This window comes from Esox lucius, chromosome 8 (genome assembly GCF_011004845.1).
Source record: "Esox lucius isolate fEsoLuc1 chromosome 8, fEsoLuc1.pri, whole genome shotgun sequence".
Taxonomy (NCBI): domain Eukaryota; kingdom Metazoa; phylum Chordata; class Actinopteri; order Esociformes; family Esocidae; genus Esox; species Esox lucius.
In genome coordinates, this window is record NC_047576.1 from 11,816,392 (window position 1) to 11,833,276 (window position 16,885).

Genomic DNA, 16,885 nt, shown 5'->3' on the forward strand with positions numbered 1-16,885 from the left:
TATTACCTGTATGATGAATACATAATCATTAGTAGGGATGTGGATTTATGATTAAAGCAAAGGTATGTCTGTCTCTTTTGCTCTTGCTTATATAACAAATGCCAATTAGATAAACATCAGTCATCACTTTTTAGCCATGTTCATAATGTTAATCACCTACTACTGGCCAGTAAGCAGAGCAAATTAATGCACATTCCCCAAACATGCTATTTCACCAATGGATACACTTTCACAGTTATTACAATCCTCTACACTGAAAAGTGAAAACATATCTTTTTTTTTTTACTCTCTGTCCAAGTCATCCTACACAGCTTCTAGCATTTCTAGGTCACCAGTCTAGTATTGTTGTGGTCCCACCTGCAGACCTCTGCTTCAAGGTCTTTATTCTTGCAGTGTTTCTGGCATCATTATTTTGCTGAAGGATTGAGTTTTCCCAATCAGTCTAAAACCATTTCTGGCAATTTGTTGTAAAACTTTCTTCAGGACAAAGTGTGTACTTTGGTGCCATATGCTAAGCAGCTACTTCACCAGATTACCTTCTGTCCCACAAGTGACCTTTAAGTACTGTTCATCAGATGCAATCAGCATTTCGGGTTTTCCACTGTTTCCTTTCTTCAGTGTCACCAGTTTCTTCAGAAATCAACATTTCACCTAGCCATCTGACCAAGTGGAAAACAAGTAATTCTAGTTACTCCCTACTGAATAGTTCATTTGTATTCATACTAATGTCATATAGTATTTTTGCAAGCAAATAAACATTTACATCCAAAATAAATAGCATTAAACAATTCTCAAGAGGACCTAAGACATTTGTACAGTGCATCTTGGAGGTATGATGCATGTGAATTTACCTTTGTCCCTCCTGTGTTTCATCCAAGATTTCCCCACAACTACCATTAAAGGCTTTAAATAAAACTCCACCAGCAGAGGATCTCAACGCATTTTGCCCACTCTGGCCTAGCTAGCTACAATCAGAGTTCAAAGGATTGTTATTGTGATATTATTCAATAAACATTCATATTGCACTGTCTCTGTTGTTCAGTTAGCATAGCCTTCGACTGAACAGTCGATCGCAGGTGTCCAACTCATTCCGCACAGTCTATGGGTTGTCGCTCTGCCCTTGTATTTGACCGTTGTATTAGGTCATAAATTAGTAAGAAACTCAGCTGACCTAGTTATCTAGGTCTTAAATGGAAAATAATAAAAGTACAGTAGGCCTTCCTTGACATGATTTTGACACCCCTGCTTTGGATCAATAGTAATAGCCAGGCAGTCTCCATCAAAGCAAGGCAGTCACAGCAGGAGTCACACATAGCTTCATCAAAGCAGGCTGTGCATCAACCCTCCCACCAGCCCGTATCAACAGGGATGGGCAACTGGCAGACTGTGACCCGGATCTCCAGATGGGCTCAGATCAACAGACGGTGTCGCGCCCAATTTGGCGAGTTCAGAAGAGGCGACTATAACAGAAAACAACACACAGTAAAGCTCACACCACAGCTAGCGTGACATATCCCTGTTGGAGATCCAACTGGTACCTTTTGTTTAGCTCAACACGGAGAACTGTCAAGGCAGGCAGTCACACGTGTTTAAGATCAGAGGGACACTAGTTTGAGCAGCGTGAAGTAGATGGCCCTTCAGTGGAATAAGCTATACTGAGCAGCACATGTGTTAGACAGATCAACCAACAGGAGTTTATTTGTAGACTCAGGATACTCAGCTGGGGTCTTAGTGTTCATTTAGAATATTCAGGAAGGTGCATGTCTGAAATGTGATGCCACAGTTTCTCTGACAGTAACTATTACACTGCAGCATGCCAGATAACATTGTAGATTGGCCTGTCGCCCTAACAGCCATGTATGTAAACGTGTAATTATCATTGTCAATTTACCAACAAGGAGCATCCATTGATTTTGTTAGTGACTCGGATACAATTTCCAACCCCAAATATCGTCAACCATAAAGGGAACTAACAGAGTCACTGATGATCAAAACTAAAACTTAAAGTGGGGCCCTAAATGGGTACAGGGAGGCATCTATGAAAGGGGCCACTAGGTGCTGGGCCAAGCAACTCCAGTAGGGTCTTCACAAACACCAAATATGCCCAATACATCTGCCTGAATAATAAACTCAAACAGAAAACCCACACCAACTTTGGTTATCTTAAAGTAAAGAATTAAAGTTTCACACTTATGAAATGGGAGCGACCGCTGTGAGCCAATGTCTGGCCACAACTCCTACACACAGAAACAAACTGACCAGGGATCCTAAAGTCGATGGTTAATTGAATTGATTGAATGCTGTTGGAAGCGAAAGTGAAAAGAAACAGACAAAACACAGCTGGTGAGGATGGGGGTGCAATTTATATAAATAATAAAAACATAGTGGGAATAAAAGAACACCCAGACACAAACTCAAAAACCAAGCCAAGACATTCTTGACTAGCTGTGTATGCCTGTCTTGTCAATAGTTCCCCGTCCTTAAATCTGCATATCATGCCATTTATGAATCTTTAAATTTAAATTACTGTTATTATTACCATTACAAATATTGTCATGGTAACAGCTACATTCATACAGTTAGGGTGGGGTGTGGGGAGTCCCAGAATGTGATCGGTAGAGGGGGATAGTCAGAGTCTTCCTAGCCCCTTTCTTGTTTCACTCCGCTGCTTCAACCTTGCATCATCACATCATCACGGTCTTCAGACAGACGATATCTGTTGAAACAAACCACTGTTGTGTATCCGGCCCTGCTACTGCGTCCTGCAGACGAGGCTGTCAAAACATGCCTCTCCCCATCCTCAGGGAGCCAGGAATGGCAGAACAACCTAAGGAGGGGTAAAAAAATAATAAAAATATGCACAGTTAGCTACACACGAACAGGATTACTGAATGAGTTTGGTAGCACAGCTCTCAACGTCTACACAACATAGGCTCAACATTGACACGGCACAGTGACAGATGAATCCATCACGGGGACATAGAACCAACGTTACACGGACCATCTCCTCCGCCTGTATCGTGCCTTCGCCGAGCCGGTGCAGTAGAACTCCGTGGCCATTCGCAGCGAGCGGGAGGACGGGAGGCCCGTACACATCCAGCCGGCATGACACCCAGACAGACGTGGAAAAGTGAAGCCAACCAGTCTTTTACAGTCGGACAGAAGGCACCAGGCTGCAGCCAGGACCTAGGAAGGCATGGCTTCGACACAAACGTGATGTCCTGTCCAGGGCGCTAGGCCCGTCTCAGGCTCGATGCACAAACTGATATAGATTTCAATGTGTCCCCTTTGGGACCCCCGTGTTACTCATCCTCGCAGTGAAATGGCAGCTCAGTATTCTGTCAAGTGTCTGGGATTACGGCAGAGGAGGGCCCACCCCCCACCCACAAAACCTACCCGCCCGGGTCTCTCTCTGATTGCCTTCGAACTGAGGGGAGCAGGTTCCAAGCCTTGGCAGAATGCGTGGGAGACGCCTGCCTGCCAGTGACTCAGAAAGGATGCTGCTTGGCTGGCTGTTGCCAATAAACCGCGCCTCCATTTCTCCCTGATTAGCCGCGTTCCCAGTCTCCGGATGCTGCCATGACACGGACGGCAACGACCGATAGGTTGGAAATGCACGCAACAGAATTAGGTCCCTCCTTTAATGAAACTTATTTGTAAGGGGGAGGGGGACGCATATATTGACATCAAAAACTTTGTGGGGTGAATTATTGTTCATGGAGCAGGAGATTTCATGAGGCTGTGTGTTCAACAGTGTGGGAGTACAGCAGCACGTCACAGAATCGTTTATTTCTCCTTCAGAACAGGGAATGCGAGGCGTGAGGCAGGGGGAGCTTGTTAAAGAGTCCAAGCAGGTACTCTGGAATGACTCATAGGGAGAGAGAAAGAGAGAGGGGGGGGGGGCTGGGAGGGAGGAAGAAAGAGGGGAGCCCACATCAATGAGCTGGTGCCTCAAGGGGAACAGGGAAACACGAAGAGAGGAGAAAAAAAATAAAAAAAGGAGAGAAGACCCAATACGTCTGATTATGCTTCCACCCCACGCAGTCCACCCACACACTCCTCCTCTCATCCCACACAGAGAGCGTCAGCCAGGGCTCTTCCAGACCCCCTCCTTTCCAGCACTCTGAGCTGCGTCATCTAGACCCAGCCAGGCTCTCCACCGAGCCAGCCTGTCTCTCCCTCCCTGAAGACACAGGCAGGCAGCCCTACTCTGCGCTTCTGTTAGACTCCTCTGGTCTGCTGTTTACACTGAGAGCAGCTTGGGAGGAAATCAAGGCACACGTGTAATTCACAGTGCAGAGTCATAGTCTGAATCCTGTTTCCGTCCTGGGGGGGGGGCATCTGTTATAAATTAAATGTAGGTTTAATGAAACGATTGGAGGATCAGGACGTGTCAGTCAAAATGATATGCCAAAATGTTACTTTGATAAGGTAGCGTTGTCATGGGAAGGTGTCAGGTTAGCCGGAAGGTCAAAATCACAACATATTAACAGCTGTTATTCAAACCCTCCACCAGGCCCTGCTTCTCACCCATCTAATGTTAGTTCAGGGCGTATATGGGGGACTGAGTTCAGGGGGTATGGGGGACTAAGTTCAGGGGGTATAGGGGACTGAGTTCAGGGCGAGGGGGTATGGGGGACTGAGTTCAGGGTGAGGGGATATATGGGGGACTGAGTTCAGGGGGTATATGGGGGACTGAGTTCAGGGGGTATATGGGGGACTGAGTTCAGGGGGTATATGGGGGACTGAGTTCACTGCTGCTTGCAGTTGGACAGCTTGCGGATACGGCTGTAGGTGGACACTCCTTTGCGTGATGGGTTGGAGGAGGAGCTGGAGAGGCGTTCCGATCGGGACCTGGACCTGCTGGTGGGTGGGTAGTGGTCCTGGTTTGTCTCCGTCCCGTTCGCACAGAGGGTTTTGAGCCCCAACCCCAGCCCTGTGTGGTCCTCCTGAAGTCCATTATGCTCTAGGCCATCCTCATGCACCCGAACTGGGGAGGAACAAAGGACAGGGTTAGACGTCGTCATGTTAGCCTCATCGTGTAAGTGAACATCCTGCACAGACCTAGAGCCAGCTCACTTCCCCCCCAATCCATTAGGAGGAAATTATCTAAGAGCAACAATTCCGTCCACACATCATAACAGGACATTGACCTGAGATAATGTGTGTGTGAACACTGATTACCCTTGAAGAACAGTATGTTATTTTCAGGCACATTTCAACTTGTGTTTCCACTGTTTGAGAGACAGTTGATGACAGGTGCTTTTGCAAGGACATTACCATCAGTGGAAGCATTGTCAGACCAAATACGTGAAGCATAATTGAGTGAGATGACAAAACATTTAATGGGACACATTTGAGTGGTCACCATTTTAGGTTTTTGTTACTAGAGCTTTTCCAAGCAGAAGGGCTTACATGGAGAAACACTGCTGCCCAGCTTTTAAAATCCACATTGATTGATTGATGAAACTGATCACATAAACACACATTCAGCTTCCAGAAATGTCACACAGATCCACCAACAAGAAAATATTTTCTTCTGATTATCAGAAGCTATTTCTTTATGAAAGTCCAGGTCACCCTGGACAGTGAAACACTGATTATCTCGTTGTCATGGCACCTGCCAGTGGGTGGGATATATTAGGTAGCAAGTGAACATACTGTCCTCAAAGTTGATGAGTTAGAAGCAGGAAAAAATGGGCAAGCGTAAGGATCTGAGGGACTTTTACAAAAGCCAAACTGTGATGGCTTAGACAACTGGGTCAGAGCATCTCCAAAACTACCTTGTGTGGTGTTGCTTGACTGCAGTGGTCAGTACCTATCAAAAGTGATCCAAGGAAGGAAAAGCAGTGAACGGGCGACAGGGTCACGGGCGGACAAGGCTCATTGATGCACATGGGGAGCGAAGGCTGGCCCATGTGGTCCGATCCAACAGACGAGCTACTGTAGAGCTCACATTGCTGAAAAAGTTAATGCTGGTACTGATAGAAGTGTCAGAACACATCATGCTCTGCTTCAGTATGTCACAGTACATGCTGGCATTCACGGTCCCCTCCATGAACTGTAGCTCCCCAGTGCTGGCAGCACTCATGCAGCCCCCAGACCATGACACTCCCACCACCATACTTGACTCTAGGCAAGACACTTGTCTTTGTACTCCTCACCTGGTTGCCGCCACACACGCTTGACACCATCTGAACCAAATACGTTTATCTTGGTCTCACCAGACCACAGGACATGGTTCCAGTAATCCATGTCCTTAGTCTGCTTGTCTTCAGCAAACTGTTTGCGGGCTTTCTTGTGCATCATCTTTAGATGACTGTCATGCAGACCAATTTCATGCAGTGTGCGGTGTATGGTCTGAGCACTGACAGGCTGACCCCCCGCCCCTTCAACCTCTGCAGCAATGCTGGCAGCACTCATACATCTATTTCCCAAAGACAACCTCTGGATGTGACGCTGAGCATGCATTCAACTTCTTTGGTCGACCATAGCAAGGCTTGTTCTGAGTGGAACCAGTCCTGTAAAACCGCTGTATGGTCTTGGCCACCGTGCTGCGGCTCAGTTTCGGGATCTTGGCAATCTTCTTATAGCCTAGGCCATCTTTATGTAGAGCAACAATTTTTTACAGATCCTCAGTTCTTTGTCATGAGGTGCCATGTTGAACTTCCAGTGACCAGTATGAGGGAGTGTGAGAGTGACACCAAATTTAACACACCGGCTCCCCATTCACACCTGAGACCTTGTAACACTAACGAGTCACATGACACCGGGGAGGGAAAATGGCTAATTGGGCCCAATTTGGACATTTTCACTCAGGGGTGTACTCACTTTGGTTGCCAGTGGTTTAGACATGAATGGCTGTGTGTTGAGTTGTTGTGAGGAGACAGCAAATTTACACTGTTATACAAGCTGTACACTCACTACATTACATTGTAGCAAAGTGTCATTTCCTCAGTGTTGTCACATGAAAAGATATACTCATATTTTCAAAACTGTGAGGAGTGTACTCACTTTTGTGAGATACATGCATACATAGTGTGTATTTGCAAAAAAAATTATGTGTTTAGAAGTGTAACTTCGCAAACACTCAATCTGCTTAAAATGTTAATTAAACAGTAGTTAGGATACTGTTTAAAAATAAATGAATAAAACAAAATTCATATCTGCATGATGCTGATTAGCAATCAGCAGCATGGTTGTTTGAAGAAGCAGGTAGTCTTTCATTAATGATTAACAAAGAATCAGTGAGGGCCTAATATATTATAAGGCAGCTAAATAGTCTACACAACAACTAATCTATACTGTACCACTGGCAAATACAAAAACTAGAAAGAAGCACCTTTGCACTCAATATGGATTGTGGATTTTGCAGAGAGTTTGAGGTAAGTACAGGTTTAAATATAAATCCAGCAGGCCAGCTACCGTGAGTGATAACTTGTGCGGTAGGCACGGACAGCCATTTATGTAGCTGATAGTGGGATACACGTCGTAGATGCTTGGAGCATTGCTCAGTGCTGATACTCAGCAACACTGGCTGATCTGAGGCCGAAAATATTACATATTTTTTTAATTAATCCTTCAGCGCCAGTAGTGCCTAGGAGAGCCATCTAGCAAATAAAATGATGAAGAACAGGGTTCAACATTAATGATGGGCCAGTAAGACCAAACGTCAGGGCCAGGAGACATTCACCGGTACAGGCCAGTGCTCAACTTCCCTATAAAAAAGCATTGTATCTATTAAAACGTTTGCTTATCATCTTTGTCACTCCTCCCGCTTCGATTTTCACTTGTTCTTGAATTAAAACGCGTCTGGGGCACATCTCCCCCCTCGGTGTGGTACAGTACCAGTGTCGTCTTATTTACCAATAATATTCGATGGCTCGTCTGTTTTGACCAATCACAGTTCATAGTGCATTCTAGAGCAGGACCCAAAAATGTTACCATACGAGGCAAAGCAAATGCGATCATTTTTATTTTCGTGGAATAGGTTCCATAGGTCGAAAACTATAAAAGCAACGGGCCCACGTACCTCCGTTGATGTTGCCGATAAAGCAGGGTCGTTTACTAAGGGAACAAACAACTACCAAATATCTGCACTTATTTCCCTGCAGCATGTCGAGGGTATTGCAGTCAAACGGGCTGTTGGCAACCGCGCGGCTGCACCAAAGAACGTCTGCCTGCTCCGAATGTTAAAAAATTACGATACATTTCAAAAAACCAATTACGATATACAGGTGAATCTAAAAAAAATATGAATATCGTGGAAAAGTTAATTATTTCCCGTAATTCAAATAAAAGTGACACCTTCATATTCTAGATTCATTACACAAAGTGAAACATTTCAATCTTGATGATAATTACAGCTCATATACATAAAAAAAATCCAGTACCTCAAAATATTAGAAGAAAAAGTGTATAATATAGAAATGTCGAGCTGAGAAGAGCTCTAATCAGCTAATTAACTCAAAAACACTTACAAAGGTTGTTAATTTATGCATTCAATACCCGCGACTCCTTTCGCACGAATCACTGCATATATGCGACTACGGGCACAAATAAGTCACTGCATTTGTTTATTTAGGTCATACTCAGTAGCGCAGGTGATTGTCATGTTCAAGGATACTTTGCAGTTTACTTCTGTGGAATTATAGGTAGCCTGGCTAGCTAGCCTTAATGTTACTTAACTGTCAAAACCGGTGCCTGTTTGTCAGCGTCATGTGAACGCTCTCCACTAAAACTTTTGAAATGAAAAAATTCCAGAATCTATGAAAATGTTGAGGGAGGAGTAGATGTAATTTCAAGGATTAAAACATAATAACTATGGTTTTTCCACAAGTTAAATTATTAAGCTATTATTCAAAGAATGATATTCAAAAAGTGAATAATGTCGCACGTGTTTTTCCCTCCTTATCTGCAATTCAAGTTGTTTATTTGTAAGCTCCAAAGCCTCCTATTTCACTCAGTAGTCTTTGTGCCTTAAAAATGTTTGTGACACAGAAGGCCAAATGGGCTTGCTTCTAAAATGACGAAATTCCAAGACTGCTGATATCACACGCACATCTGTGGTATAAATCCACATTCTGATGATATAATATTTACATACTATATGTGTAAAATACAATTGTATTGTTTTTTTTATATTCAGTTCGGTCCAGTAAAAATACAGACGCATACTAGTATATTATGTACGTGCATTAATTGGTATATTGTGGCCATCTTTCAATGCATCAATGCAAGGTAATTTTGCAAAGATTACATAGGTTGTCTTTTCTTCATAGTCCACATGTACATGTCCTTATTACGTAATAAAATAAATTTGGATTAACCAAGTAGTTTGTTTAATAATTAGCAAATAAAATTAGCTGTACACCTAATTATTTCCAAAATGTTTCACACTATAGATCCTCTTCATTGTGGTACTCAGTATTAAGAACAGCACACATTACAACTAAATATGAAGGGACATTTTTCAGTTAAGCTTGTATGTCCAGAAAACCCTAATACAGAATACCTGATCAGACTGAAGGTGATCAACAACATAACTTCAGACAGGAAAAGCAGGTATTAATTTAACCATTAGAATAAAGGTTAAATGAATAAAGGACTCAGCAGGAAACCGATGGAGTGCCTCCTCCGGGTAGGGAATGAGGCGTTACCCCAAGTAAAGGAGTTCAAGTATCTCAGGGTCTTGTTCACGAGTGAGGGGACAATGGAGCCGGAGATTGGCCGGAGAATCGGAGCAGCGGGGCGGTATTGCATTCGCTTTACCGCACCGTTGTGACGAAAAGAGAGCGGAGCCGGAAGGCAAAGCTCTCGATATACGGGTCAATTTTCCTTCCTATGGTCATGAAGGCTGGGTCATGACCGAAAGAACAAGATCGCGAGTACAAGCGGCTGAAATGGGTTTTCTCAGAAGGGTGGCAGGCTTCTCCCTTAGGGATAGGGTGAGAAGCTCAGCCATCCGTGAGGAACTTGTAGAGCCGCTGCTCCTTTGCGTCGAAAGGAGCCAGTTGAGGTGGTTCGGGCATCTGGTAAGGATGCCCCCAGGACGTCTCCCTAGGGAGGTGTTCCAGGCACGTCCAGCTGGGAGGATACCTCGGGGTAGGCCCAGGACTAGGTGGAGAGATTATATTTCGACACTGGCCTGGGGAACGCCTCGGGATCCCCCAGTCAGAGCTGGCAAATGTGGCTCGGGAAAGGGAAGTTTGGGGTCCCCTGCTGGAGCTGCCGCCCCCGCGACCCGATACCGGATAAGCGGATGAAGATGAGAGAGTGAGAGATTAGAATAAAGACCCTTAGTGTCCCACCCTGTTCCCTAGGAAGTGCTCACTACCAGTCTACCAGTCATACCAGACTATCAGTCATTACCATTATGAATTTATTTCAGCCAGTGATGGACAAATATTACAATTCCCCTGACAGAAATAAAAGCAGAGCCAAACAGGTGGAGCCTGCAGAGGAGGTTGGCTCGCAGAAAACAGACTGTGCACAGGAAAAAGCTGCAGTATTTAAAATGTATTTGTGTTCTTGTGTATTCTGTGTTGTATGTATGTATGGTTGTACTGCTGCCTGTCTTGGCCAGGACACTCTTGAAAAAGAGATTTTTAATCTCAACTAGTATTTTCCTGGTTAAATAAAGGTTACAAAAATTATAATAATGAAAGTTTACAATCTAGAATAAGATGGGTATGAAACCATGAGTTACACACATTCAAGTGGATAGTACAGCAACAAGGCAGCAGAAAAAGATCTGTGTTCAGAACAGTTCATCTGTAATAGGCATCCATTTTAAGGTAGGAAGTGTTTGAATCAGATTAATGTAATCTGAGCTGTTTCTTGCATTTCCTGGTTAGAGATTATAGAACGGAAAACAAAAATCTCTCTGAGGAATACCAATTAAAGTCAGAGACCGGTAAGACACGTCAAGTTCAAAAGAAGAGTAATACATTTTCTAACAACAAAGTACATTACATTGATAATCATGAGTCATGACCTTTCATGAGTGGGCCGATAGCTGCCCTGATGTGAACACGTGTTCACAAGTCAAAAGATGAAAAGATCCAGAGGCCTAGACAACCATCTCTATAATGAAACATTAATATCAGAGTATAATTAGACTAGTAAAACTCCAACTGCTTCCACCACTCTTAGTAAATGAACACCAGCTAAATGAAGTATCACCCTCTTCTCCTAACACTCCTGAAGTTGTTGACAATGGGCTTACTGATTAGCCAAGGCCATAAATAAGTAACCAAAGGCAGCACAGCGACACTTGGGCTGTTGTCATCAACCTCTCCTTCAACACCTCTCTATTCCTCTTTTCACCTGACTCTAATAGTTCCTGACCTGTGAAGACCACCTGTCCCCCAGGCCCCTCAGTGACAGGAAAGGTGATAAAGGAACAGGTAGATTCATAGTTTCAGAGAAAAAAAAAATAAGGGAAGAAAGGGGCGAGAGAGGGAGGAGGACTTTACGGTGCAAGTGTGACTAAATTGACTGCAGCAGAATGACTCACCCAGTTGCCATGGCAACTTAAACACTTGCTAGTTTCTAATCGCCAATTTCGTACTGCTGTTGAGCCAGCGAGTGGAATGAGGGAGGGGGGACATTTATGTTTCCGGAAATCACTGAAATAAGTGGTGTTGTGTGTCTGAGCACAACCTGGCCAAGAAAGGCTGATATTTGATGTTAAATACACCCCGGGCCATACTCACACATCCCTCTCTTTTTTTAAAACACCTTACCACTCTACTGCAGGCAAACAATTGTTGCACAGTGAGTTTGCGCTGCTGGGGTGGTTTCAATGCCCTAGATATGCAGTAAACCATGTACTGCCCATACCAACACAAATTTAAACCCCTTAGGAATTCTTAAATCGCTTCAACCTTCAGAGAAATACCTCAACCTTTAGAGAAATGTCAAAGAGAAATAGTGAGCGACAGGGAGAGAATGAGCAAGAGATGCATTAATGGAAAGATGAAGAATAGAGGATTTGGTGATGTGCAATTTAGGAAGATCTTACTAAGACTATGTTAGAAAATAAGAGACCACTATAAAAAGCCATTTTCAAATACTAAGGTAGTGTGACAAAAACTTTCCTTCCACAGGGGCCAAAATCTCTAGTTTGGTTTAAATCCAGCTTAGTTTATTAACTCACTAAAACGACTTATTTCAACATGTCCAGACATGCAAGCAATAAGCAAGCTAGCTAGCAGCAAGTTAAGCATAGCTATGTGAGCTGTTAGCCAAGATCACAATGACTAGCTAACCGTTTAATCTGTGGTTTTAGCTAGCTAACTAGTTTAATTAGCTACTAAACAAACTGCTTATCTTTGTCAATGTACTCCAGTTACAACAACACGCCATTAAGCTAGACACATTGTAGTAAAAATAAGCATAAGACAGTGATCTTAGCAAAACATGCAAGTGGATCAGTAATGGCCTGTTCTATTGAATCTTATGTTGAATCAAATAAAAACCTGCCCTTCCTTGACAGATAGCTGAACTGTAATTTTTCAAGCACAGAAACTAAAAAGTATTGGCTTCTTGACAAAGATGAGAAATAAAGGCTGTGAGATAAGGTCAATAATGTTTATCAGCTTGACCTTACTCTGAAAATTAGACTTATGCTTTTGAAAATGATGTAATGATACCTGGCTAACGAGATTGATCAGTCTCGGTGACCTATTCAGTGGCTCTCAGAAGTCTTCACCGCCTTGGACCACATTTAAGTGTTACAGTATAACATGAAAACAAAATGGTTTTAATCAGGGGTTTTGGCCACTGATTAACACAAAAAAGTGCATAATGTCAAGGTGAAAAGTAAAATTGTTATAAATGACAAATTACAAATGTAAAAAATTGAATAACTGATTGCATAAGTACTCACCCCCTTTAACACACCTGAAAGAACTGTGGTGCAACCAGTTGCCTTAAGTCACCTGTTTGCAATTAAGGTGTTTCAAATTATTTCAGGTGACATTCTGAAGGCATTGAGTATCTCCCATGGCACAGTTATGTCAGGGTTTTTTTTAAATATGGAGTGTGGCAGAAATAGGAATCTGTCCAGAACAAAGCGTCCTTAAAATATTTCTGTATCTGGGTGAGGAGGGACCTTGTTAGGGAGGCCACAAAGCAGCCTATGGCAACTCGATAAAAATTACAGACTTCCACGGCTGAGTTGGAAGACACTCATACTGCACCAACAGTCCGCGCACTTCAGAAAAGTGGCCTTATTGGGAGAGTGGCAAAAAAAGAGTAATCAAAACTCACATAAAATCTTGGTTAGACTTTGTGGGAGACTAAGACCAAGTGGAAGAAAACTTTGTCTCATGAGGCCAAAACAGAGCTTTTTGGCATCCATGATATGTGCTATGTTTGGCGCAAGCCTAACATCATACTTCATTTCGAGTCCAGCTTCCCATGGCCCAAGGCGGTGGCAGCATCCTATGGGCCTGGAAATCTTGCGAAGATAGCTTGTATGATTTCATTGTGTAACATCAAAAAATGATGAAAGGTCCAAGGGGGTGAACACTATCGAAAGCCACTTATATCTCTCTCTCTATATATATCTATATCTATCTACACTCACCTAAAGGATTATTAGAAACACCTGTTCAATTTCTCATTAATGCAATTATCTAATCAACCAATCACATGGCAGTTGCTTCAATGCATTTAGGGGTGTGTTCCTGGTCAAGACAATCTCCTGAACTCCAAACTAAATGTCAGAATGAGAAAGGTGATTTAAGCAATTTTGAGCGTGGCATGGTTGTTGGTGCCAGACGGGCCGGTCTGAGTATTTCACCATCTGCTCAGTTACTGGGATTTTCACACACAACCATTTCTAGGGTTTACAAAGAATGGTCTGAAAAGGGAAAAACATCCAGTATGCGGCAGTCCTGTGGGCGACAATGCCTTGTTGATGCTAGAGGTCAGAGGAGAATGGGCCGACTGATTCAAGCTGATAGAAGAGCAACTTTGACTGAAATAACCACTCATCACAACCGAGGTATGCAGCAAAGCATTTGTGAAGCCACAACACGCACAACCTTGAGGCGGATGGGCTACAACAGCAGAAGACCCCACCGGGTACCACTCATCTCCACTACAAATAGGAAAAAAAGAGGCTACAATTTGCACAAGCTCACCAAAATTGGACAGTTGAAGACTGGAAGAATGTTGCCTGGTCTGATGAGTCTCGATTTCTGTTGAGACATTCAGATGGTAGAGTCAAAATTTGGCGTAAACAGAATGATAACATGGATCCATCATGCCTTGTTACCACTGTGCAGGCTGGTGGTGGTGGTGTAATGGTGTGGGGGATGTTTTCTTGGCACACTTTAGGCCCCTTAGTGCCAATTGGGCATTGTTTAAATGCCACAGCCTACCTGATCATTGTTTCTGACCATGTCCATCCCTTTATGACCACCATGTACCCATCCTCTGATGGCTACTTCCAGCAGGATAATGCACCATGTCACAAAGCTCGAATCATTTCAAATTGGTTTCTTGAACATGACAATGAGTTCTCTGTACTGAAATGGCCCCCACAGTCACCAGACCTCAACCCATCTTTGGGATGTGGTGGAACGGGAGCTTCGTGCCCTGGATGTGCATCCCACAAATCTCCTTCAACTGCATGATGCTATCCTATCAATATGGGCCAACATTTCTAAAGAATGCTTTCAGCACCTTGTTGAATCAATGCCATGTAGAATTAAGTCAGTTCTGAAGGCGAAAGGGGGTCAAACACAGTATTAGTATGGTGTTCCTAATAATCCTTTAGGTGAGTGTATATATCAAATGTGAAACTAATATGTACATAAATACCCTTAAATTAAAGCTGGCAATCGATGTCAGCAGTAACGGTTCAACTGTAAATATCTACCTTTGGAGTATATAGCCAAAAGAAGAAAAATAAAGTGTCACTGTCCTAATAATTACTGAGGGCTCTAATTACATTGCCATCATCATCATCATCATGTTGATAGTTATACTCAACCGTCTCAGACTGGTTGGTGGTCTGTTTGTATCTCTGTTGTTTTGGGGCTGTGCTTGTCAAAGTGGGTGGAGTATGTACCTGGTTAGCCCTGTCCAGCTACTCAGTTCCCAGCTACACCGCAACAGTCTATGTACCAGACGTTTAGGATCAACCAAGAGGGTCACTATAATATATATAGCCCATATATTATATTTTATGGGCTTTTTGTATTCATTTAATACTGGTTCCTTGTCACTGAGGTTCACACACTAATGCTAAACACAGCTGCTAGAATCTTGAGTAGAACATGCCAAAACCAGCATTTAACTTTAGTGCTAATAACTTCCTATTTGGGCAAGAGATTACTTTAATGTTTTGCTGTTAACCTACAAAGCATTACCCACGCTCTCCCTTCCCATCTCCTGAGGGGGCGCATCATAACATGCCAGGATTTTTTTCACTCTACTTGAAGCGAGTGGGTTGAATCACTAAAGTGATCTTTCCATCCGGTTTTGCGTTTAAAGATCTTGATGAATTATCAAGCCTTGGTTATGGCCAGGTACTCTAATAATCTTCACCAGGCAAGGCAGGCAACTTATTAGCCTGGTTCCTCTCAAGGTTTCTTCATGGATTTTTATCTGTTCCACTCAACATCTTCATTGCTTGCTCTTCTGAGTTTAAACTGGTTATATAAGCACTCATGCACAGCATGTGAAGGGCTGGCGCCCAGGGCTTTAGCATAGAGACAATAATTATTGTCTCTCTAACCAGAGCCACGACACCAACTGCATGAATTAAGTAGCCAGGCGAGTACATACTCTAGCACTTTATATAACATGTAGAAGCTTGTTACATAAGTCTATCTTCCTGCCGTTTCTACACTATATTAACATGAAGACAGTCAAAATTATACTGATCCAACCAATTTCACCTAACACCAAAGACAACAGTGAATATAAACTTACTGGGTTACAGTTCATGAACAAAAAAGAAACAAGCTATAGCAAGGAAAGTAGAGATGACCAAGTTCATGAACACTCATCGAGCCTGAGGTACTCAACTTCACCTGCTCCCTCCTCCTGACTCCTCTACAATCTGCCTGACCTTGTCCAATCATCGGTCTCAGTGTGGGCAGAGATTCACTGGTTCATAGTGCTAGCCGGCATACAACCTCACTGGGCTGATGCAATCACGGAAAGACGGAACGACTGATCAGATCCTTTAAGGAGATGGATACAAACACACAAACCCACCCAAGCAGACCATTCTGGGGCCAGTACACACAGCAAACTCAAAAAGAATTTGGAACGAGATAAACTGTTTTGTTTTATTGTCTGTTGGCTCTGTATTCTAGCACTATCGATTTAAAACAATACAATGCATATTGTGGAAAAGTGCAGACTGTCAGCTTAATTCCAGGGTATTTTCATTCATATTGGATTGACCATTTAGAAATTACAGCACATTTTGTGCATATTCCTGCTATTATAGATTACAAAAAGAGTTTGACAATACGTTCATGGCTGTTTCTAACCAGGCAGCAGTGTTTGTTGGCATTGTTAGTGCATGCATAAGAGAGACGTCGAAGTCTTTATTCTAGGCATTGCATTTGGAGGTCTGTTGTCAGTGTCTGACAACATGAGGACCAAAATGCCAATCCAAATGAGTTGGCCATCATGAGGCAGATCAATCAGAATAAATTGATTAGCGACATAGCCACAATATCAGGTGTGCCAAAGGCTACTGTTTGGTACATTTAAAAGGTAAAAAGCAAGCACTGTTGACCTTAGCAATGACAAATTACCTGGTAGATGAAGAAAAAAACTAATTATTCTGGTTGTCTAGTGCTCAACAGTTTTGCGCAAGAGAAAGTTGCCGACTCTGAACAGTAACCATACT

At 43.1% G+C, this 16,885-nt stretch overlaps 1 protein-coding gene and 1 long non-coding RNA gene across 3 annotated transcripts in view; both read right to left on the reverse strand.

The window, feature by feature from the left end:
• Positions 1-395: 395 nt before the first annotated feature.
• On the reverse strand, positions 396-4,644 carry LOC117594786. The gene is made up of 2 exons (XR_004576032.1): positions 3,002-4,644; positions 396-2,827 (listed from the first exon to the last, which is right to left on the reverse strand). It is a non-coding gene; the product is annotated as an uncharacterized LOC117594786 (long non-coding RNA).
• Positions 4,645-4,669: 25 nt separating this feature from the next.
• The window catches only part of LOC105011530 (serine/threonine-protein kinase STK11), a 32,422-nt gene continuing 20,206 nt past the window's right edge, over positions 4,670-16,885 (reverse strand). The window contains exons 11-12 of one of the 2 annotated variants that reach the window (XM_034293655.1): positions 14,154-14,210; positions 4,670-4,990 (exon numbers count right to left, since the gene is read on the reverse strand). In XM_034293655.1, coding sequence (XP_034149546.1) covers positions 4,752-4,990; positions 14,154-14,210 — 296 coding nt within the window. In that variant the 3' untranslated portion in view covers positions 4,670-4,751. The remainder of the gene's footprint in view (positions 4,991-14,153; positions 14,211-16,885) is intronic. The other variant, XM_034293656.1, reaches the window with a different exon arrangement.